Source organism: Acomys minous (assembly GCF_964271855.1).
Source record: "Acomys minous genome assembly, chromosome: 12".
Lineage (NCBI taxonomy): Eukaryota > Metazoa > Chordata > Mammalia > Rodentia > Muridae > Acomys > Acomys minous.
The window spans coordinates 19880581-19903283 of record NC_140493.1 but is presented as its reverse complement, the minus strand read 5'-3'; the positions used below and the strand labels follow the sequence as shown (position 1 = coordinate 19903283).

Sequence of the window (22703 nt, the reverse complement as noted above, 5' to 3'; positions counted from 1 at the left end):
AACAATAATGGCAAGGTTTGTGGGTATTAGTGATGCCTTAACAAAATAAAGCCGAGATGACATTAATGCCAGGTGTGGTGGTGCATGCCTGTAATCCTAGCCCTTAGGAGGCAGTGGCAGGGACATCACCTTGGGGATGCAGAGCAGAGGGGCCCATGCCTACCTTGGGGATGAGAAAGTCCTGGACTTCAATGTCACGGAATGTGTGGCGGGGAAAAATCAATGGAGCGATGTCCCCAAAGCGCTGCACCTCATGGATGGCAGCATTGGTGTAGGACATGGGGGCCTGGTCTGCCATCTCGGGTCACCCCCCCCTGTCCTTTGACTTCATCAAGCTCTCATTGGACTATGCCTGGAGGGACAGCGTCCCCTCAGTGAAGCTCTCCCCTTTGCCTCTGTGTAACAACGAAAGTAAGGATTGAGTCCAAGCGAGAAAGTTCGTCTCTGATTGTTGCTGGAGTCTGGGTTAGTTCGTGCCTCCTCCCTCTCATTTCCTCCTCCTTCCTTCATCACTTCCTGTGACTATTTAGCTCCCCACCCCCTTTATGAGAAAGCATCTCAAAGTAGTCTAGGCTAGAATGCCCATGCTGGCCTTGAACTTGCAACCTTCTTGCTTCATCCCCACGTTGGATACTGAAGGCCACTGTTCTGTGTCAAGAATCTCTCTTCTCACAACATTAAGGTTGCTCCTAGGTTGGGCTGACCAGATAGAGGGGCAGGTCTGTCTGTGGACTGAAGACTTGGGACACAGTTGAGACAAGGATGGGAATTGGACCAGGAGTCTGAGGTGCAGCCACAGAACTTGTTTATTGAACATTCAATCAGCCCAAGCTGAGCAGAAGGTGGAGCTACTGGCCCTGCTAGCGCACGGCTACACAGAGTTGGTAAGGCTTTGGAAAAACTGACAGTGCAAAGATGCCTTGGTCACTGGGTCTGGGCTGTCCATCGGGCACGGAGAAGCTAAAGCGCTGCAGGAGGCAGGTGAAGAAGAGGAAGAGCTCCATGCGGGCCAGGGGCTCCCCCAGGCATATGCGGCGGCCTGAGGGTGGGAGAGAGGCTTGGTTAGTCTGGGTCCTGGTAGGATCTCCACCCTCAGAGGCACCCTGGGAAGACACAGGGAGCCAGGCCCCCGCGGGCACCTGCGGAGAATGGCATGAAGGCCTCAGGCTTCACAAAGTGTCCCTGGGCGTCCAGGAAGTGCTCAGGATGGAATTGGAGGGGTTTCTCCCAGACGGTCTCGTCCTTCAGCACCGAGGACAGGTTCGTGATGAGCATCGTGCCCTGGCGGGAGACACTATGTCAGTATGGACTGGGGTGGGGCCCCTAATTTGCATGCACAACCTCTTCCACCTCCACACACTGAGTCCCTTCGTCAGAATATCGCAGCTCCTTCATGGGTGATGGGTGACCTTGGAAACTAGTGCTTCCTCCACGTCTGCTCCCATTCTCCACCGTGGATCATCTCATTGGACACCCAGTTTCCCCGAGGACTCCCAGGAACGGCTGCAGCATACTCACACCCAGGATGGTTGCAGCACCACATGGAAATCCAGGCTGCATGAGATTTGGCCTTTCCTTCCCTTGTTTGCTAGTGGCCATGCTATCGGTAGGAGGGCCCATGCCTACCTTAGGGATGCAGAAGCCTTGTAATTCAATGTCACGTGACGTCAGGCGTGGCAAATTCAATGGGGTGATGTCGGCAAAGCGCTGCACCTCATGGATGACAGCATTGGTGTAGGGCATGCGGGCCTGGTCAGCCATCTCTGGGCACCGCGTCTGCCCTAGGACTTCATCAATCTCCTGCTGGACACGGCCTGGAAGGACAGCATCCCCTCAGTGATGGAGCCCCAGGGAGATTCCCCTTGTCCCTCTACTTCCTCTCTGCTAAGGGCTGGGTCCATGAGAGAAAGATGGCCATCACCCAGGCCATAGTCTGGGGCAATCCTGGGCCAGGAGCCACAAGTGTCCCAGGGAAGCTTAAGGACACTGCCTCGTCCCTCCTCCTCCTTTCTTCCCAGCCCAGCCAGGCTCACGCTGCACATCCGGGTGCAGGATCATGAGCAGCAGGGCCCAGGACAGCGTGGTTGACGTGGTCACCATCCCAGCACCAAACAGATCAGAGACAACGAGACGTAGATTGGCATCATTGAAGCTGCTCTCAGGGTTCCCCTTGGCCTGGGCCAGAGAGAGACAGTGGACTCAGAGCAAAGAGGGAAAAGGCCCATGATACCCAGCCAGTGTCTGCAGGAGGCCACGTCTGGGGGTCACTGGGTTAGCCATGACATGCTGGACACCACAGCTCACCATCTCTCACCTTCTCCATCTCAGCCAAGAAGGCATCAGTTAGGCTTTGAGGTGGCTTGTCAGCATCCCAGGTCCTCCTGTGCTCAGCTAGCAGCGTATCCACCATACTCATGAATGTCTTTTGTGCAGGGAAGACCTTGTCGGCCAACCCCGGGATGCGCAGGAGAATTGGGAACGTGTTCAGAACCTGCAATACACACAGACAAGGTGCTAGGCGGTCTTGTTGCCTTTTCATTTAATGTGTGAAGTGGATAAGATTTCTAATAATAATAATAATGATAATCATTATTTCAATGTGTGTTTGTATACGCATGATGTGGAGAGTGTTGTTGCCACGACAAGAATGTTGCAATCAGAGGAAAACAAACGGAGTCACTTGTGTCATTACTGGAACTGCACTCAAGTGCCAGGCTTGCTTGGCCAGCTCCCTTACCCACTGTGCATCTCTCTGGCCCCTGGGTTCCTCTGCTCAATGTTGATCTCACTCAGTCTCACTTTCCAGCCTCTCCCACAAGGCCCGGTGTGCTCCTCTCATCTCCTGTCTACTCTTTAGTTCCAGCCTCAGACTCTTGGTTCCCAGGGTGAACAGAAGGAATATTCTACTCTGAACCTTCCCCAGGCTTTTGTAGCTTCCATATAGACAGAGGGCACTGGCTGTCCCTGTTCTAGACACCTGACCTTGGCCCACATTTTCCCTGCGTTTGTTCCAGGTTTGTCAAGCTCTACGCTTTTATTCCTGTGGTAGACATTTCTAGAAGTCTTGCTCTCCAAATCCCCTGCCTAAGGCTCCTCTGGGAGGATGGATGGCACAGAAGTGGTTCCGCAGGCTGCCCCAAGCCCCCTACCTCGGGAAGCAAGCCAGTATTCTCTCCCATGTTTTCTTCCAATGTTGTTAGCATGTTGATGAGGGAAGGGTCTCCATACTCAAAGCGGCGGGCGTAAATGAGGGACGCGATCACATTGCACACGGCTTTGCTGAGGAGCATGTAGGGACTGAGGGGACGCCCTGGGAGCGGAGATGCCAGTTAGTCAGGTTCTCAGTGCGATCTCGCTGTGCCCATGCGCACACCCCACCACTCACCCACCAGCCTGGTTGGCTAAGGCGTCACAGAGGTGGCCAGCCTCCTCTGTCACCCACTGCTCCAGCGATTTCCTGCCCAGGCCGAAGTTGCGCAGGGTGGACACAGAGAACCGCCGCTGCTCTCGCCACTCGGGCCCATAAGGTGCAAGGACCACACCTGTGGACACATCTGTGCGTAAGCAAGGACACCTGGCTGTGCCGGCCACTGCTCCCATATTCCTCGTCTTCTCTGGGATGAGCATCATTTGTATCCTCCCACCTTCCTCCAAAACCCACGTCTACCACCTCCTAGCCCGCTACGTAGGCTCCATGATGGATTTCAGTGGCTGCTAGTTGAGTCGCTAACTGCTTGTCACCTGTATCAGGCCCTGTCCTTCCTCTGCCCAGTACCCACCATGTCTGGCTCTGATGCTATGACTGCCTCCCCTCCCCCACCCAGCAGCCTTTTGCCTTGAGCTTTGTGTCCACGGCCAATGTGTTGAAAGATGGGTATTTCGGGGCGGTCAGCAGTGTCCTCTCCACAGGTCAGCAGAGCTTCCTGCATGGCCTTCAGGCCATTGATGACGACCATAGGCTTCCAGGCCATCTGCAGGCTGAACACGTCACCATAGCGGTTTTGAAGCTGAAGCAGAGGGACAGAGCACTTAGGAAGTGGAGGTCCCTGTGGGGCCTAGAACCAGGCTCCCTGCACTAGCATTGGCATAGTTTGTGTGTGTGTGTGTGTGTGTGTGTGTGTGTGTGTGTGTGTGTGTGTGTTGCTTGTTATTGAAGTTTGGTCTTCCTGTATTCTGGGAGAATGCTCTTCCTCTTCCTTTCATCCCTAGCTTGAGACTTGGCATCTTAAAACTGTGCCTTCTTTTCTTTTTCTTTCTTTTTCATGATGTTTTTATTTTCGTAAATAAGTACTCTGTCTTCATGCCTACCAGAATAAGGCACCAGATCATATTCCAGATAGTTGTGAGTCACCATTTGGTTATTGGGAATTGAACTCAGGACCTCTGGAGGAGCAGCAAGTGCTCTTAACAGCAGAGTCAACCCACCAGGCCTGGCATCTCATTGTTTAAGTTCAGCAAAGGACTCACAGTAGATGTGATCACCCAGCTGAGACCATCCCAGACCCCAACACTGTCCTAGGCCCCTTAGCATCTCACGACATATGAGGAAACTCAGGTTCCTCTAGATGGGCAGTGAGGCCACAGAGCACACAGCAGCAAGAGTCACCAGCCACAGCCCTCTGTCCACTTGCTGTGCTGACAGACAGGCTGTGCTAGACCTGGGACCTGGCACCATGCTAAGACCTCACCTATGACAGACAGGATCATAGGGACTTGGGACCTCTATGACTGCTGCCCTGTCTAACCAGACCTGAACCTGTTGTCACATCCTGCCTCACCCTCTGGTCATTGTTCCTCAAATTTATGCCTTAGAAAGTCCCAGTGTAGGCCAGCAGGAAACTGGTCCCTCTTGGGGCACAATTCCCTGTGTAACCTGTGGCTCCACTCCCACTACCTGCTGCAATGGACACTGCATCCTCTGTTACCTCCCAGCACTAAGTCACTCACCTTGTACATGCTATACGGCATGTTCTCCAAGTCCAGCTGCAGCAGGTTGCCCAGCACAGGCCACGGTGCAGGGCCTGGTGGGTAGCGGGCAGCCCAGCGCTGGCGCCTGTGCATCAGGTCCACCAGCAATATGAAGATGACTGTGAATATGGCCACGGGCCACAGGCCAGTCCCAGCCAGCAGCTCCATGGCTGCGGGCCACTGCTCCCCAGGCTTCCTAAAGAACAAGTGAGAAGCTCACCACAAACACCTAGGACTACAGGTCTCAGCATTGGATCCCGCTACCTTATAAAGGAGTGCCAGAGCTGCCCTTTGTCCTATGCACCAGCCAAATTTTGTTTGTTCAAGTGTAGGGAGGAGCCAGAGAGATTGAGTCCCTTCCAGGAGCTGACTTAATGGTTCTTCTGGCTGAACATGGAGGGGGTATATCCAGGTGACTCTGCTTTGAGGTGGACAATTATGTTGTGCAGTAAAATTATCTGTTGTGCCACACATGCAGGCTGTGGTGAGTGCGGGGCCATGGGGTAAGGCAGCTGCAGCCTGTGTGTGAGTGAGGGGCAGTGTGGGAAGGCAGCTGCAGCCTGTGGTGAGTGAGGGGCAGTGTGGGAAGGCAGCTGCAGCCTGTGGTGAGTGAGGGGCAGTGGGGGAAGGCAGCTGCAGCCTGTGGTGAGTGAGGGGCAGTGTGGGAAGGCAGCTGCAGCCTGTGGTGAGTGAGGGGCAGTGGGGGAAAGCAGCTGCAGCCTGTGGTGAGTGAGGGGCAGTGGGGGAAGGCAGCTGCAGCCTGTGGTGAGTGAGGGGCAGTGGGGAAGGCAGCTGCAGCCTGTGGTGAGTGAGGGGCAGTGGGGGAAGGCAGCTGCAGCCTGTGGTGAGTGAGGGGCAGTGGGGGAAGGCAGCTGCAGCCTGTGGTGAGTGAGGGGCAGTGGGGGAAGGCAGCTGCAGCCTGTGGTGAGTGAGGGGCAGTGGGGAAGGCAGCTGCAGCCTGTGGTGAGTGAGGGGCAGTGGGTGAAAGCAGCTGGGGCCAATGTAATCCTCAGCTGTAAAGGGTTCCCTAGTATGTCACCTACGCTTGGGAGGTGACCTCGATGCTCTGCTACACAGCTGCCTGCTAGCACTGTCTGTTTCCCTTCACCCCCAGTCCACTTGCCCTCAGCCATGTGACCCACTGTGGTTGGCCAGTGTCATGTGGCCTCTAAGGTACTGGGGTCATGTGACTTCTAGGGGGCTTGGGTTCTGTTCTCATGCCAGCTGCACTGGTGAGCCAGTTCTGCCACAGGAAGCTGGAGCTGAGTCCCTGGCCATCAGGGGTCATTGGTGCTCCCAGATTTGCAGTTCTCTGTACACAGGCAACACATACTTAATCTCTGTCCTCTGTCCTCCAGAGGAACTGGACAAATGGACCCTGGGCAGGTGTCTCCTGGACTCTGTCCTGCGAGCCATTTCCCTGTGCTGGCTTCATTGTGAAGACCAACAGTGAGTCTAAGAGCCCTTCCCAGGTTCTTCTCCTCTTCCTAGGCATGGTGGGAAGTGCTAACCCAGTCAGCCTGGGTACTATGACCTCACTCACTGGGAGGACAGTGACATCTGGGTGCTGCCTTGGGAAGGCTTAGTTTGGGTAATGGAGACTGGAGGTTGCTTAGGGTTGGTGAAGCTTCCCTTCCCAGATGGTTACTGTACCCCTCATGGTGTGAGGCCTCCTCAGAACTATGGGCAATTATGATAGGATGTTACCTATGCAATCCAAAGCCACTGAACTGTTTCTTGAGATGATGCACACTTGGTGTGCAACACAGAATTTGTAATTCTTTTGATTGAAAACTCAAGTAAAAAAATGAGAAAAATATTGAAAAGACAAAAGTGAATGGAAAAGGAAATCAAGGTGCAACAGCAGTGTATCAGTCAGGTCCCAGGCAGAAACTGACTTGGAAGAGACAAGAATCTCTTCTAAGAATTGGGGCGCCTGATCCTAACAATTTTGCATTCGTGATCTGAGCTTTAAAACTCCTCACATTTTACCAAAATTAATGAAAAGAAATGGGGAATGACACCTCACATTCATCAAAGGAGAACTCCTCACCTTATTTGAGGAGACCACCTTGAGACATTGAGCACACTTAGAGCTGGTTCCGTCATGAGAGATCTCCCCAAATAGATGGGCTTTGGTTTTGTGACTTCCTGTGGTGTTGAAGAGGTGCATGCAGGGATGTGAGCCCCACCACACAGGCTGACATGTTGTAGAAGCAGCGAGAACTGCTTCTGCAGAGGCTTCTGTACTACCTGCTGCCCATGTACACAAACCTACACAACAGCACACATGTTGACACATGACACATGTGTACACACCACACACATGTCTACACACCACGCCCTACACACGACACCCTACACACCACCCACATGCCGAAATCCCTCCCACATGCCTACACACCACACACATGCCTACACACCACACACATGCCAACACTCCTTACACATGCCTACACACCACACACATGCCTGTACACCACCCACATGCCTACACACCACCCACATGCCTACACACCACACACATGCCTACACACCACACATATGCCTACACACCAAACACATGCCTACACACCACACACATGCCTACACACCACACACATGCCTACACACCACCCACATGCCTACACACCACACACATGCCTACACACCACACACATGCCTACACACCACACGCATGCCTACACACCACACACATGCCTACATACCACCCACATGCCTACACACCATACACATGCCTACACACCACACGCATGCCTACACACCACACACATGCCAACACACCACACACATGCCTACACCACACACATGCCTACACACCACACCCTACACACCACACACATGTCTACACACCACACACATGCCTATACACCACACACATGCCAAGACTCCTTACACATGCCTACACACCACACACATGCCTACACACCACAAACATGCCTAAACACCACACACATGCCTGTACACCACCCACATGCCTACACACCACCCACATGCCTACACACCACCCACATGCCTACACACCACACATATGCCTACACACCAAACACATGCCTACACACCACACACATGCCTACACACCACACACATGCTTACACACCACCCACATTCCTACACACCACACACGCCTACACACCACACACATGCCTACACACCACACGCATGCCGAAATCCCTCCCACATGCCTACACACCACACACATGCCTACACACCACACACATGCCAACACGCCTTACACATGCCTACACACCACACACATGCCTAAACACCACACACATGCCTGTACACCACCCACATGCCTACACACCACCCACATGCCTACACACCACACACATGCCTACACACCACACATATGCCTACACACCAAACACATGCCTACACACCACACACATGCCTACACACCACACACATGACTACACACCACCCACATGCCTACACACCACACACATGCCTACACACCACACACATGCCTACACACCACATGCATGCCTACACACCACACACATGCCTACATACCACCCACATGTCTACACACCATACACATGCCTACACACCACACGCATGCCTACACACCACACACATGCCAACACACCACACACATGCCTACACCACACACATGCCTACACACCACACCCTACACACCACACACATGTCTACACACCACACACATGCCTATACACCACACACATGCCAAGACTCCTTACACATGCCTACACACCACACACATGCCTACACACCACACACATGCCTAAACACCACACACATGCCTGTACACCACCCACATGCCTACACACCACCCACATGCCTACACACCACCCATATGCCTACACACCACACACATGCCTACACACCACACACATGCCTACACACCACACACATGCCTACACACCACACACATGCCTACACACCACACGCATGCCTACACACCAAACACATGCCTACACACCACACACATGCCTACACACCACACACATGCCTACACACCACCCACATGCCTACACACCACACACATGCCTACACACCACACACATGCCTACACACCACATGCATGCCTACACACCACACACATGCCTACATACCACCCACATGCCTACACACCATACACATGCCTACACACCACACGCATGCCTACACACCACACACATGCCAACACACCACACACATGCCTACACCACACACATGCCTACACACCACACCCTACACACCACACACATGTCTACATACCACACACATGCCTATACACCACATACATGCCAAGACTCCTTACACATGCCTACACACCACACACATGCCTACACACCACACACATGCCTAAACACCACACACAGGCCTAAACACCACCCACATGCCTACACACCACCCACATGCCTACACACCACACACATGCCTACACACCACACATATGCCTACACACCAAACACATGCCTACACACCACACACATGCCTACACACCACACACATGCTTACACACCACCCACATGCCTACACACCACACACGCCTACACACCACACACATGCCTACACACCACACGCATGCCTACACACCACACACATGCCTACATACCACCCACATGCCTACACACCATACACATGCCTACACACCACACGCGTGCCTACACACCACACACATGCCAACACACCACACACATGCCTACACCACACACATGCCTACACACCACACCCTACACACCACACACATGTCTACACACCACACACATGCCTACACACCACACACTTGCCTAAACACCACACACATGCCAACACTCCTTACACATGCCTAAGCCTACACTACACACATGTGCCTACATAGAACACAAATCAACATGCACACATACACTCTGGAGTGTGGTACACTGATGTGTGCTGAGTATGCATAAGGCCTTGGGTTCGATTCCAAGCACAACAATAATGGCAAGGTTTGTGGGTATTAGTGATGCCTTAACAAAATAAAGCCGAGATGACATTAATGCCAGGTGTGGTGGTGCATGCCTGTAATCCTAGCCCTTAGGAGGCAGTGGCAGGAACATCACCTTGGGGATGCAGAGCAGAGGGGCCCATGCCTACCTTGGGGATGAGAAAGTCCTGGACTTCAATGTCACGGAATGTGTGGCGGGGAAAAATCAATGGAGCGATGTCCCCAAAGCGCTGCACCTCATGGATGGCAGCATTGGTGTAGGACATGGGGGCCTGGTCTGCCATCTCGGGTCACCCCCCCCTGTCCTTTGACTTCATCAATCTCTCATTGGACTATGCCTGGAGGGACAGCGTCCCCTCAGTGAAGCTCTGCCCTTTGCCTCTGTGTAACAACGAAAGTAAGGATTGAGTCCAAGCGAGAAAGTTCGTCTCTGATTGTTGCTGGAGTCTGGGTTAGTTCGTGCCTCCTCCCTCTCATTTCCTCCTCCTTCCTTCATCACTTCCTGTGACTATTTAGCTCCCCACCCCCTTTATGAGAAAGCATCTCAAAGTAGTCTAGGCTAGAATGCCCATGCTGGCCTTGAACTTGCAACCTTCTTGCTTCATCCGCCCACACTGGATACTGAAGGCCACTGTTCTGTGTCAAGAATCTCTCTTCTCACAACATTAAGGTTGCTCCTAGGTTGGGCTGACCAGATAGAGGGGCAGGTCTGTCTGTGGACTGAAGACTTGGGACACAGTTGAGACAAGGATGGGAATTGGACCAAGAGTCTGAGGTGCAGCCACAGAACTTGTTTATTGAACATTCAATCAGCCCAAGCTGAGCAGAAGGTGGAGCTACTGGCCCTGCTAGCGCAGGGCTACACAGAGTTGGTAAGGCTTTGGAGTAACTGGCAGTGCAAAGATGCCTTGGTCGCTGGGCCTGGACTGTCCATCGGGCACGGAGAAGCTAAAGCGCTGCAGGAGGCAGGTGAAGAAGAGGAAGAGCTCCATGCGGGCCAGGGGCTCCCCCAGGCATATGCGGCGGCCTGAGGGTGGGAGAGAGGCTTGGTCAGTCTGGGTCCTGGTAGGATCTCCACCCTCAGAGGCACCCTGGGAAGACACAGGGAGCCAGGCACCCCGCGGGCACCTGCGGAGAATGGCATGAAGGCCTCAGGCTTCACAAAGTGTCCCTGGGCATCCAGGAAGTGCTCAGGATGGAATTGGAGGGGTTTCTCCCAGACGGTCTCGTCCTTCAGCACCGAGGACAGGTTCGTGATGAGCATCGTGCCCTGGCGGGAGACACTATGTCAGTATGGACTGGGGTGGGGCCCCTAATTTGCATGCACAACCTCTTCCACCTCCACACACTGAGTCCCTTCGTCAGAGTACCGCAGCTCCTTCATGGGTGATGGGTGACCTTCGAAACTAGTGCTTCATCCACGTCTGCTCCCATTCTCCACCGTGGATCATCTCATTGGACACCCAGTTTCCCCGAGGACTCCCAGGAACGGCTGCAGCATACTCACACCCAGGATGGTTGCAGCACCACATGGAAATCCAGGGCGCATGAGATTTGGCCTTTCCTTCCTTTGTTTGCTAGTGGCCATGCTATTGGTAGGAGGGCCCATGCCTACCTTCGGGATGCGGAAGCCTTGTACTTCAATGTCACGTGACGTCATGTGTGGCAAATTCAATGGGATGATGTCGGCAAAGCGCTGCACCTCATGGATGACAGCATTGGTGTAGGGCATGTGGGCCTGGTCAGCCATCTCTGGGCGCCGCGCCTGCCCTAGGACTTCATCAATCTCCTGCTGGACACGACCTGGAAGGACAGCATCCCCTCAGTGAAGGAGCCCCAGGGAGATTCCCCTTGTCCCTCTACTTCCTCTCTGCTAAGGGCTGGGTCCATGAGAGAAAGATGGCCATCACCCGGGCTGGAGTCTGGGGCAATCCTGGGCCAGGAGTCACAAGTGTCCCAGGGAAGCTTAAGGACACTGCCTCGTCCCTCCTCCTCCTTTCTTCCCAGCCCAGCCAGGCTCACGCTGCACATCCGGGTGCAGGATCATGAGCAGCAGGGCCCAGGACAGCGTGGTTGACGTGGTCACCATCCCAGCACCAAACAGATCTTGGCATCATTGAAGCTGCTCTCAGGGTTCCCCTTGGCCTGGGCCAGAGAGAGACAGTGGACTCAGAGCAAAGAGGGAAAAGGCCCATGATACCCAGCCAGTGTCTGCAGGAGGCCACGCTTGGGGGTCACTGGGTTAGCCACGACATGCTGGACACCACAGCTCACCATCTCTCACCTTCTCCATCTCAGCCAAGAAGGCATCAGTTAGGCTTTGAGGTGGCTTGTCAACATCCCAGGTCCTCCTGTGCTCAGCTAGCAGCGTATCCACCATAGTCATGAATGTCTTTTGTGCAGGGAAGACCTTGTCGGCCAACCCCGGGATGCGCAGGAGAATTGGGATCGTGTTCAGAACCTGTAACACACACAGACAAGGTGCTGGGCGGTATTGTTGCCTTTTAATTTAATGTGTGAAGTAAATAAGATTTCTATTAATGATAATAATGATAATCATTATTATTTCAATGTGTGCTTGTATATGCATGATGTGGAGAGTGTTGTGGCCACGACAAGAATGTTGCGGTCAGAGGAAAACAAACAGAGTCACTTGTGTCCTTACAACTGCACTCAAGTGCCAGGCTTGCTTGGCCAGCTCCCTTACCCACTGTGCATCTCTCTGGCCCCTGGGTTCCTCTGCTCAATGTTGATCTCACCCAGTCTCACTTTCCAGCCTCTCCCACAAGGCCCGGTGCGCTCCTCTCATCTCCTGTCTCCTCTTTAGTTCCAGCCTCAGACTCTTGGTTCCCAGGGTGAACAGAAGGAATATTCTACTCTGAACCTTCCCCAGGCTTTTGTAGCTTCCATATAGACAGAGGGCGCCGGCTGTCCCTGTTCTGGACACCTGACCTTGGCCCACATTTTCCCTGCGTTTGTCCCAGGTTTGTCAAGCTCTATGCTTTTATTCCTGTGGTAGACATTTCTAGAAGTCTTGCTCTCCAAATCCCCTGCCTAAGGCTCCTCTGGGAGGATGGATGGCACAGAAGTGGTTCCGCAGGCTGCCCCAAGCCCCCTACCTCGGGAAGCAAGCCAATATTCTCTCCCATGTTTTCTTCCAATGTTGTTAGCATGTTGATGAGGGAAGGGTCTCCATACTCAAAGCGGCGGGCGTAAATGAGGGACGCGATCACATTGCACACGGCTTTGCTGAGGAGCATGTAGGGACTGAGGGGACGCCCTGGGAGCGGAGATGCCAGTTAGTCATGTTCTCAGTGCGATCTCGCTGTGCCCATGCGCACACCCCACCAGTCACCCACCAGCCTGGTCGGCTAAGGCGTCACAGAGGTGGCCAGCCTCCTCTGTCACCCACTGCTCCAGCGATTTCCTGCCCAGGCCGAAGTTGCGCAGGGTGGACACAGAGAACCGCCGCTGCTCTCGCCACTCGGGCCCATAAGGTGCAAGGACCACACCTGTGGACACATCTGTGTGTAAGCAAAGACACCTGGCTGTGCCATCAACTGCTCCCACCATTAGTCATCTGCTCTGGGACGAGCATCACTTATATCGTCCTACCTTCCTCCAAAACCCACGTCTACCACCTCCTAGCCCGCTACGTAGGCTCCATGATGGATTTCAGTGGCTGCTAGTTGAGTCGCTAACTGCTTGTCACCTGTATCAGGCCCTGTCCTTCCTCTGCCCAGTACCCACCATGTCTGGCTCTGATGCTATGACTGCCTCCCCTCCCCTACCCAGCAGCCCATTGCCTTGAGCTTTGTGTCCATGGCCAAAGTGTTGAAAGATGGGTATTTTAGGGCGATCAGCAGTGTCCTCTCCACAGGTCAGCAGAGCTTCCTGCACGGCCTTCAGTCCATTGATGACGACCACAGGCTTCCAGGCCATCTGCAGGCTGAACACGTCACCATAGCGGTTTCGAAGCTGAAGCAGAGGGACAGAGCACTTAGGAAGTGTAGGTCCCTGTGGGGCCTAGAACCAGGCTCGCTGCACTAGCATTGGCATAGTTTGTGTGTGTGTGTGTGTGTGTGTGTGTGTGTTGCTTGTTATTGAAGTTTGGTCTTCATATGTCCTGGGAGAATGCTCTTCCTCTTACTTTCATCCCTAGCTTGAGACTTGGCATCTTAAAACTGTGCCTTCTTTTCTTTTTTCTTTCTTTTTCATGATGTTTTTATTTTCGTAAATAAGTACTCTGTCTTCCTGCCTACCAGCATAAGGCAACAGATCATATTCCAGATAGTTGTGAGTCACCATTTGGTTATTGGGCATTGAACTCAGGACCTCTGGAGGAGCAGCAAGTGCTCTTAACAGCAGAGTCAACCCTCCAGGCCTGGCATCTCATTGTTTAAGTTCAGCAAAGGACTCACAGTAGATGTGATCACCCAGCTGAGACCATCCCAGACCCCAACACTGTCCTGGGCCCCTTAGCATCTCACGACATATGAGGAAACTCAGGTTCCTCTAGATGGGCAGTGAGGCCACAGAGCACACAGCAGCAAGAGTCACCAGCCACAGCCCTCTGTCCATTTGCTGTGCTGACTGACAGGCTGTGCTAGACCTGGGACCTGGCACCATGCTAAGACCTCACCTATGACAGACAGGATCATAGGGACTTGGGACCTCTATGACTGCTGCCCTGTCCAATCACCCTTGAACCTGCTGTCACATCCTGCCTCACCTCCTGGACTTTGTGCCTCAAAACTGTTGCCCAAGAAAGTCCAAGTGCCACCACCAGGAAGGGGTGGTTCTCTCAGGGGCACAATACCCTGTGTAACCTGTGGCTCCACTCCCACTACACTACCTGCTCCAATGGACACTGCATCCTCTGTTACCTCCCAGCACTAAGTCACTCACCTTGTACATGCTATACGGCATGTTCTCCAAGTCCAGCTGCAGCAGGCTGCCCAGCACAGGCCACAGTGCAGGGCCTGGTGGGTAGCGGGCAGCCCAGCGCTGGCGCCTGTGCATCAGGTCCACCAGCAATATGAAGATGACTGTGAATATGGCCACGGGCCACAGGCCAGTCCCAGTCAGCAGCTCCATGGCTGCGCGCCACTGCTCCCCAGGCTTCCTAAAGAACAAGGGACAACGCTCACCACAGACACCTAGGACCAGAAGTCCCAAGGTTGGATACTGCTACCTTATAAAGGAGTGCCAGAGCTGCCCTTTGTCCTCTGCTCCAGCCAAATTTTGTTTGTTCAAGTGTAGGGAGGAGCCAGAGAGAGTGAGTCCCTTCCAGGAGCTGACTTAATGGTTCTTCTGGCTGAACATGGAGGGGGTATATCCAGGTGACTCTGCTTTGAGGTGGACAATTATGTTGTGCAGTAAAATTATCTGTTGTGCCACACATGCAGCCTGTGGTTAGTGAGGGGCAGTGGGGGAAGGCAGCTACAGCCTGTGTGTGAGTGAGGGGCAGTGGGGGAAGGCAGCTGCAGTCTTTGTGTGAGTGAGGGACAGTGGGGGAAGGCAGCTGCAGCCTGTGTGTGAGTGAGGGGCAGTGGGGGAAGACAGCTGCAGCCTGTGTGTGAGTGAGGGGCAGTGGGGGAAGGCAGCTACTGCCAATGTAATCCATTAAGAAAACAGAAAAATGACGCAAAATGCACATGTACTCAGGACAACTGCTGGTCACCCTGCACGTGCCCACTCTCACTCACTGCAGTCAGCCAAGGTTCTGCCCCTGTCCTCTCTGGGGATCCAGACCTCTGAATATCAAGGCTCAGATGTCCCAGTGGAGGCCAGGCTCAGCTCTTGCTCTCTGCTGCCCCCTACAGTGAGGCAGAAGAGAAGAGAGGCAGGAGCAAGGTAGGGGGGAGCACACCATGGAGCCATAGCAAGGTCTGGACACTGGATCTTCCTCTCTCTGCTGCCCATGCCACCCCTTCTCAGCTGACCTCTCTGTCACCAGGCCTGAGGTGACGCGTTTGTTGCTGGCCTGAGGCCCCCAAAGTCTGCTCCCGGTTCCTGTCCCTACTACTGGTCCTTGCCCTACCCAATGACCCTGCCCCACACTGTGACATAGGATGGCAGTCTAGGTTGGGGCAAAGACAAGGGTCTTTCTCTCTAGGCTCAGTATCACCTGAAGGCGGCCTGCAGGGGAGTCAGGACACCTGAGAGGGTCACGGTCAAGAGTGGGAGGAGGGAGACAACCGCGCTCTGCTCACTGACAGGCTCAGGCTGCTGGCTTCCTCCTGCTCTGCTCCAGGACCCTCCTGGGGTAACTTGTGGTGACTGATGGTTAACCCTGGAGTCAGTGCTGGGACAGCACAGTCTGCCTCTCCTCTGATCTCAGCCTGTCTGAGCGCTGTACAATGGTGTTGACTGGGTGCTGGCCCCATTGTGGGATAAGCTGGCCCAGGCCTGATTTTCCCACTTCACCTAAGTGTGCTCCTGTGAGGTAAGTGTGCTGACAGGCGAGTGATGTCACACTGTGTGCTGTAAAGGGTTCCGTGGTCTGTCACCTGCTCTTAGAGGTGACTTGGATGCTCTGCTACACAGCTGCCTGCTAGCACTGTCTGCTTCCCTTCACCCTCAGTTCACGTGCTCTCAGCCATGTGAACCACTGTGGTTGGCCATGGTCATTTGACCTCTAAGGTACTGGGGTCATGTGACTTCTAAGGGACTGGGGTCATGTTTTCATGCCAGCTGCACATATGTGCCCGTTCTGCCACAGGAAGCTGGAGCTGAGTCCCTGGCCATCTAGGGTGATTGGTGCTCCCAGATTTGCAGTTCTCTGTACACAGGCAACACATACTTAATCTCTGTCCTCTGTCCTCCACTGGAACTGGACAAATGGACCCTGGGCAGGTGTCTCCTGGACTCTGTCCTGTGAGCCATTTCCCTCTGCTGGCTTCATTGTGAAGACCAACAGTGAGTCTAAGAGCCCTTCCCAGGTTCTTCTCTCCCTAGGCATGATGGGAAGTGCTAACCCAGTCAGCCTGGGAAGTGTGACCTCACTCACTGGGAGGACAGTGACTTCTGGGTGCTGCCTTGGGAAGGCTTAGTTTGGGCAATGGAGACTGGAGGTCGCTTAGGGTTGGTGAAGCTTCCCTTCCCGGGTGGTTACTGTACCCCTCATGGTGTGAGGCCTCCTCAGAACTATGGGCAGATATGATAGGATGTTACCTATGCAATCCAAAGCCACTGAATCTTTGCTATCAAATGCAGTATTTGTAATTAACAGGATTTAAAACTCAAGGAAAAATATTGAAAAGACAAAAATGAATGGAAAAGGAAATCAAAGTGCAACAGCAGTATATCAGTCAGGTCCCAGACTAAAATTGACTTGGAGGAGAAAAGAGTCACTTCAAAGAGTTGTGCACTGTGATCCCAACAATCCATCTTTGCATTGGTGATCTGAGCTTTAATATTTTCACATTTTTTGAAAATTAATGAAAAAAAAGGGGAGGGAGAATGACACCTCACACTCACAAAGGAGAGCTCCCCACCTTAGTTGAGGAAACCACCTTAAGACTACTGGCATGCTTATAGCTGGTTCTGTCATGAGAGACATCACCAAACAAAGGGGCTTTGGTCGTGTGACTTCCTGTGGTGTTGAGTGCTGCACCTCACAGTTGACAGCATTGCTGTAGGGCATGTGGGCCTTGTCTGCCATTGTCTGCTGTTTGGGTTGTCGTGCCTGCCCTGTGACTTCATCAGTCTTCTGTTTGTCAGACTCAGCCTGAAGGGACAGCATCCCCTCAGTGAAAGAGTCACAGGGGCTCCCCTTTGCCCCTGTCTTACTACCAAATCAAGGGCTGAGTCCAAGCGAGAAAGGTCGTCTCTGATTGTTGCTGGAGTCTGGGTTAGTTCGTGCATCCTCCCTCTCATTTCCTCCTCCTTCCTTCATCACTTCCTGTGACTATTTAGCTCCCCACCCCCTTTATGAGAAAGCATCTCAAAGTAGTCTAGGCTAGAATGCCCATGCTGGCCTTGAAGTTGCAACCTTCTTGCTTCATCCGCCCACATTGGATCCTGAAGGCCACTGTTCTGTGTCAAGAATCTCTCTTCTCACAACATTCAGGTTGCTCCTAGGTTGGGCTGACCAGATAGAGGGGCAGGTCTGTCTGTGGACTGAAGACTTGGGACACAGTTGAGACAAGGATGGGAATTGGACCAGGAGTCTGAGGTGCAGCCACAGAACTTGTTTATTGAACATTCAATCAGCCCAAGCTGAGCAGAAGGTGGAGCTACTGGCCCTGCTAGCGCAGGGCTACACAGAGTTGGTAAGGCTTTGGAGTAACTGGCAGTGCGAAGATGCCTTGGTCACTGGGTCTGGACTGTCCATCGGGCACGGAGAAGCTAAAGCGCTGCAGGAGGCAGGTGAAGAAGAGGAAGAGCTCCATGCGGGCCAGGGGCTCCCCCAGGCATATGCGGCGGCCTGAGGGTGGGAGAGAGGCTTGGTCAGTCTGGGTCCTGGTAGGATCTCCACCCTCAGAGGCACCCTGGGAAGACACAGGGAGCCAGGCACCCCGCGGGCACCTGCGGAGAATGGCATGAAGGCCTCAGGCTTCACAAAGTGTCCCTGGGCGTCCAGGAAGTGCTCAGGATGGAATTGGAGGGGTTTCTCCCAGACGGTCTCGTCCTTCAGCACCGAGGACAGGTTCGTGATGAGCATCGTGCCCTGGCGGGAGACACTATGTCAGTATGGACTGGGGTGGGGCCCCTAATTTGCATGCACAACCTCTTCCACCTCCACACACTGAGTCCCTTCGTCAGAGTACCGCAGCTCCTTCATGGGTGATGGGTGACCTTGGAAACTAGTGCTTCATCCACGTCTGCTCCCATTCTCCACCGTGGATCATCTCATTGGACACCCAGTTTCCCCGAGGACTCCCAGGAACGGCTGCAGCATACTCACACCCAGGATGGTTGCAGCACCTCATGGAAATCCAGGGCACATGAGATTTGGCCTTTCCTTCCCTTGTTTGCTAGTGGCCATGCTATCGGTAGGAGGGCCCATGCCTACCTTAGGGATGCGGAAGCCTTGTAATTCAATGTCACGTGACGTCAGGCGTGGCAAATTCAATGGGGCGATGTCCGCAAAGCGCTGCACCTCATGGATGACAGCATTGGTGTAGGGCATGCGGGCCTGGTCTGCCATCTCTGGGCGCCGCGTCTGCCCTAGGACTTCATCAATCTCCTGCTGGACACGGCCTGGAAGGACAGCATCCCTTCATTTCAGGATGCCCTGAAATGACCCTTGTCCCTACACTACCTCTCTGCTAAGGGCTGGGTCCATGAGAGAAAGATGGCCATCACCCAGGCCGCAGTCTGGGGCAATCCTGGGCCAGGAGTCACAAGTGTCCCAGGGAAGCTTAAGGACACTGCCTCGTCCCTCCTCCTCCTTTCTTCCCAGCCCAGCCAGGCTCACGCTGCACATCCGGGTGCAGGATCATGAGCAGCAGGGCCCAGGACAGTGTGGTTGACGTGGTCACCATCCCCGCCATGAACAGGTCAGCCACCACCACACGCAGGTTCTTGTCATTGAAGCTGCTCTCAGGGTTCCCCTTGGCCTGGGCCAGAGAGAGACAGTGGACTCAGAGCAAAGAGGGAAAAGGCCCATGATACTCAGCCAGTGTCTGCGGGAGGCCACGCTTGGGGGTCACTGGGTTAGCCACGACATGCTGGACACCACAGCTCACCATCTCTCACCTTCTCCATCTCAGCCAAAAAGGCATCAGTTAGGCTTTGAGGTGGCTTGTCAACATCCCAGGTCCTCCTGTGCTCAGCTAGCAGCGTATCCACCATACTCATGAATGTCTTTTGTGCAGGGAAGACCTTGTCGGCCAACCCCGGGATGCGCAGGAGAATTGGGAACGTGTTCAGAACCTGTAACACACACAGACAAGGTGCTAGGCAATCTTGTTGCCTTTTCATTTAATGTGTGAAGTAAATAAGATTTCTAATAATAATAATAATGATAATCATTATTATTTCAATGTGTGCTTGTACACGCATGATGTGGAGAGTGTTGTGGCCACGACAAGAATGTTGCGGTCAGAGGAAAACAAACGGAGTCACTTGTGTCCTTACTGGAACTGCACTCAAGTGCCAGGCTTGCTTGGCCAGCTCCCTTACCCACTGTGCATCTCTCTGGCCCCTGGGTTCCTCTGCTCAATGTTGATCTCACCCAGTCTCACTTTCCAGCCTCTCCCACAAGGCCCGGTGCGCTCCTCTCATCTCCTGTCTCCTCTTTAGTTCCAACCTCAGACTCTTGGTTCCCAGGGTGAACAGAAGGAATATTCTACTCTGAAACTTTCACAGGCTTTTGTAGTTTCCATATAGTCAGAGGGCACTGGCTGTCCCTGTTCTGGACACCTGACCTTGGTCCACATTTTCCCTGCGTTTGTTCCAGGTTTGTGAAGCTCTACGCTTTTATTCCTGTGGTAGACATTTCTAGAAGTCTTGCTCTCCAAATCCCCTGCCTAAGGCTCTTCTGGGAGGATGGATGGCACAGAAGTGGTTCCGCAGGCTGCCCCAAGCCCCCTACCTCGGGAAGCAAGCCATTAGTCTCTCCCATGTTTTCTTCCAATGTTGTTAGCATGTTGATGAGGGAAGGGTCTCCATACTCAAAGCGGCGGGCGTAAATGAGGGACGCGATCACATTGCACACGGCTTTGCTGAGGAGCATGTAGGGACTGAGGGGACGCCCTGGGAGCGGAGAGGCCAGTTAGTCAGGTTCTCAGTGCGATCTCGCTGTGCCCATGCGCACACCCCACCACTCACCCACCAGCCTGGTCGGCTAAGGCGTCACAGAGGTGGCCAGCCTCCTCTGTCACCCACTGCTCCAGCGATTTCCTGCCCAGGCCGAAGTTGCGCAGGGTGGACACAGAGAACCGCCGCTGCTCTCGCCACTCGGGCCCATATGGTGCAAAGACCACACCTGTGGACACATCTGTGCGTAAGCAAGGACACCTGGCTGTGCCGGCCACTGCTCCCATATTCCTCGTCTGCTCTGGGACGAGCATCACTCGTATCCTCCTACCTTCCTCCAAAACCCACGTCTACCACCTCCTAGCCCGCTACGTAGGCTCCATGATGGATTTCAGTGGCTGCTTGTTGAGTCGCTAACTGCTTGTCACCTGTATCAGGCCCTGTCCTTGCTCTGCCCAGTACCCACCATGTCTGGCTCTGATGCTATGACTGCCTCCCCTCCCCCACCCAGCAGCCTTTTGCCTTGAGCTTTGTGTCCATGGCCAATGTGTTGAAAGATGGGTATTTTAGGGCGGTCAGCAGTGTCCTCTCCACAGGTCAGCAGAGCTTCCTGCACGGCCTTCAGGCCATTGATGACGACCATAGGCTTCCAGGCCATCTGCAGGCTGAACACGTCACCATAGCGGTTTCGAAGCTGAAGCAGAGGGACAGAGCACTTAGGAAGTGGAGGTCCCTGTGGGGCCTAGAACCAGGCTCCCTGCACTAGCATTGGCATAGTTGTGTGTGTGTGTGTGTGTGTGTGTGTGTGTGTGTGTGTGTGTGTGTGTGTGTGTGTGTTGCTTGTTATTGAAGTTTGGTCTTCATATGTCCTGGGAGAATGCTCTTCCTCTTACTTTCATCCCTAGCTTGAGACCTGGCATCTTAAAACTGTGCCTTCTTTTCTTTTTAATGATTTTTTATTTCCATTAATAAGTACTCTGTCTTCATGCCTACCAGCATAAGGCACCAGATCATATTCCAGATGGTTGTGAGTCACCATTTGGTTATTGGGAATTGAACTCAGGACCTCTGGAGGAGCAGCAAGTGCTCTTAACAGCAGAGTCAACCCACCAGGACTGGCATCTCATTGTTTAAGTTCAGCAAAGGACTCACAGTAGATGTGATCACCCAGCTGAGACCATCCCAGACCCCAACACTGTCCTGGGCCCCTTAGCATCTCAGGACATATGAGGAGACTCAGGTTCCTTGAGATGGGCAGTGAGGCCACAGAGCACACAGCAGCAAGAGAGTCACCAGCCACAGCCCTCTGTCCACTTGCTGTGCTGACAGACAGGCTGTGCTAGACTTGGGGCCTGGCAACATGCTAAGACCTCACCTATGACAGACAGGATCACAGGGACTTGGGACTTCTATGACTACTGCCCTGTCCAATCACCCTTGAACCTGCTGTCACATCCTGCCTCACCTCCTGGACTTTGTGCCTCAAAACTGTTGCCCAAAAATGTCTAAGTGCCACCACCAGGAAGAGGTGGTTCTTCTCTGGGGCACAATTCCCTGTGTAACCTATGGCTCCACTCCCACTACCTGCTCCAATGGACACCGCATCCTCTGTTACCTCCCAGCAGTAAGTCACTTACCTTGTACATGCTATACGGCATGTTCTCCAAGTCCAGCTGCAGCAGGTTGCCCAGCACAGGCCACGGTGCAGGGCCTGGTGGGTAGCGGGCAGCCCAGCGCTGGCGCCTGTGCATCAGGTCCACCAGCAATATGAAGATGACTGTGAATATGGCCACGGGCCACAGGCCAGTCCCAGCCAGCAGCTCCATGGCTGCGCGCCACTGCTCCCCAGGCTTCCCAAAGAACAAGGGACAACGCTCACCACAAAAGCCTAGGACCAGAAGTCCCAAGGTTGGATCCCGCTACCTTATAAAGGAGTGCCAGAGCTGCCCTTTGTTCTCTGCTCCAGCCAAATTTTGTTTGTTCAAGTGTAGGGAGGAGCCAGAGAGAGTGAGTCCCTCCCAGGAGCTGACTTAATGGTTCTTCTGGCTGAACATGGAGGGGGTATATTCAGGTGACTCTGCTTTGAAGTGGACAATTATGTTGTGCAGTAAAA

General features: G+C 53.6%; 2 protein-coding genes and 1 pseudogene across 3 annotated transcripts; all 3 read right to left on the bottom strand.

The window, feature by feature from the left end:
* Positions 1-1444: 1444 nt before the first annotated feature.
* On the bottom strand, positions 1445-3330 carry LOC311578523 (cytochrome P450 2D3-like). The gene is made up of 4 exons (XM_084748421.1): positions 3150-3330; positions 2315-2491; positions 2034-2175; positions 1445-1814 (listed from the first exon to the last, which is right to left on the bottom strand). Exons 1-4 carry the CDS (start codon positions 3288-3290, stop codon positions 1459-1461), a joined length of 816 nt encoding a protein of 271 aa, XP_084604547.1. The 5' UTR covers positions 3291-3330; the 3' UTR covers positions 1445-1458.
* Positions 3331-10718: 7388 nt separating this feature from the next.
* LOC311578544 (cytochrome P450 2D3-like) lies at positions 10719-15167 on the bottom strand (annotated as a pseudogene). Its single transcript has 9 exons — positions 14792-15167; positions 13690-13861; positions 13243-13395; positions 13003-13163; positions 12168-12344; positions 11906-12028; positions 11499-11686; positions 11012-11153; positions 10719-10910 (listed from the first exon to the last, which is right to left on the bottom strand). The product of its transcript is annotated as a cytochrome P450 2D3-like (transcript).
* A 2891-nt stretch (positions 15168-18058) lies between these two features.
* Positions 18059-22531, bottom strand: LOC311578540 (cytochrome P450 2D3-like). The gene is made up of 9 exons (XM_084748448.1): positions 22228-22531; positions 21113-21284; positions 20667-20819; positions 20427-20587; positions 19589-19765; positions 19308-19449; positions 18903-19090; positions 18416-18557; positions 18059-18314 (listed from the first exon to the last, which is right to left on the bottom strand). The coding sequence occupies exons 1-9, from the start codon at positions 22414-22416 to the stop codon at positions 18136-18138; spliced, it is 1503 nt and encodes a 500-aa protein (XP_084604574.1). The 5' UTR covers positions 22417-22531; the 3' UTR covers positions 18059-18135.
* Between the last annotated feature and the right edge of the window lie 172 nt (positions 22532-22703).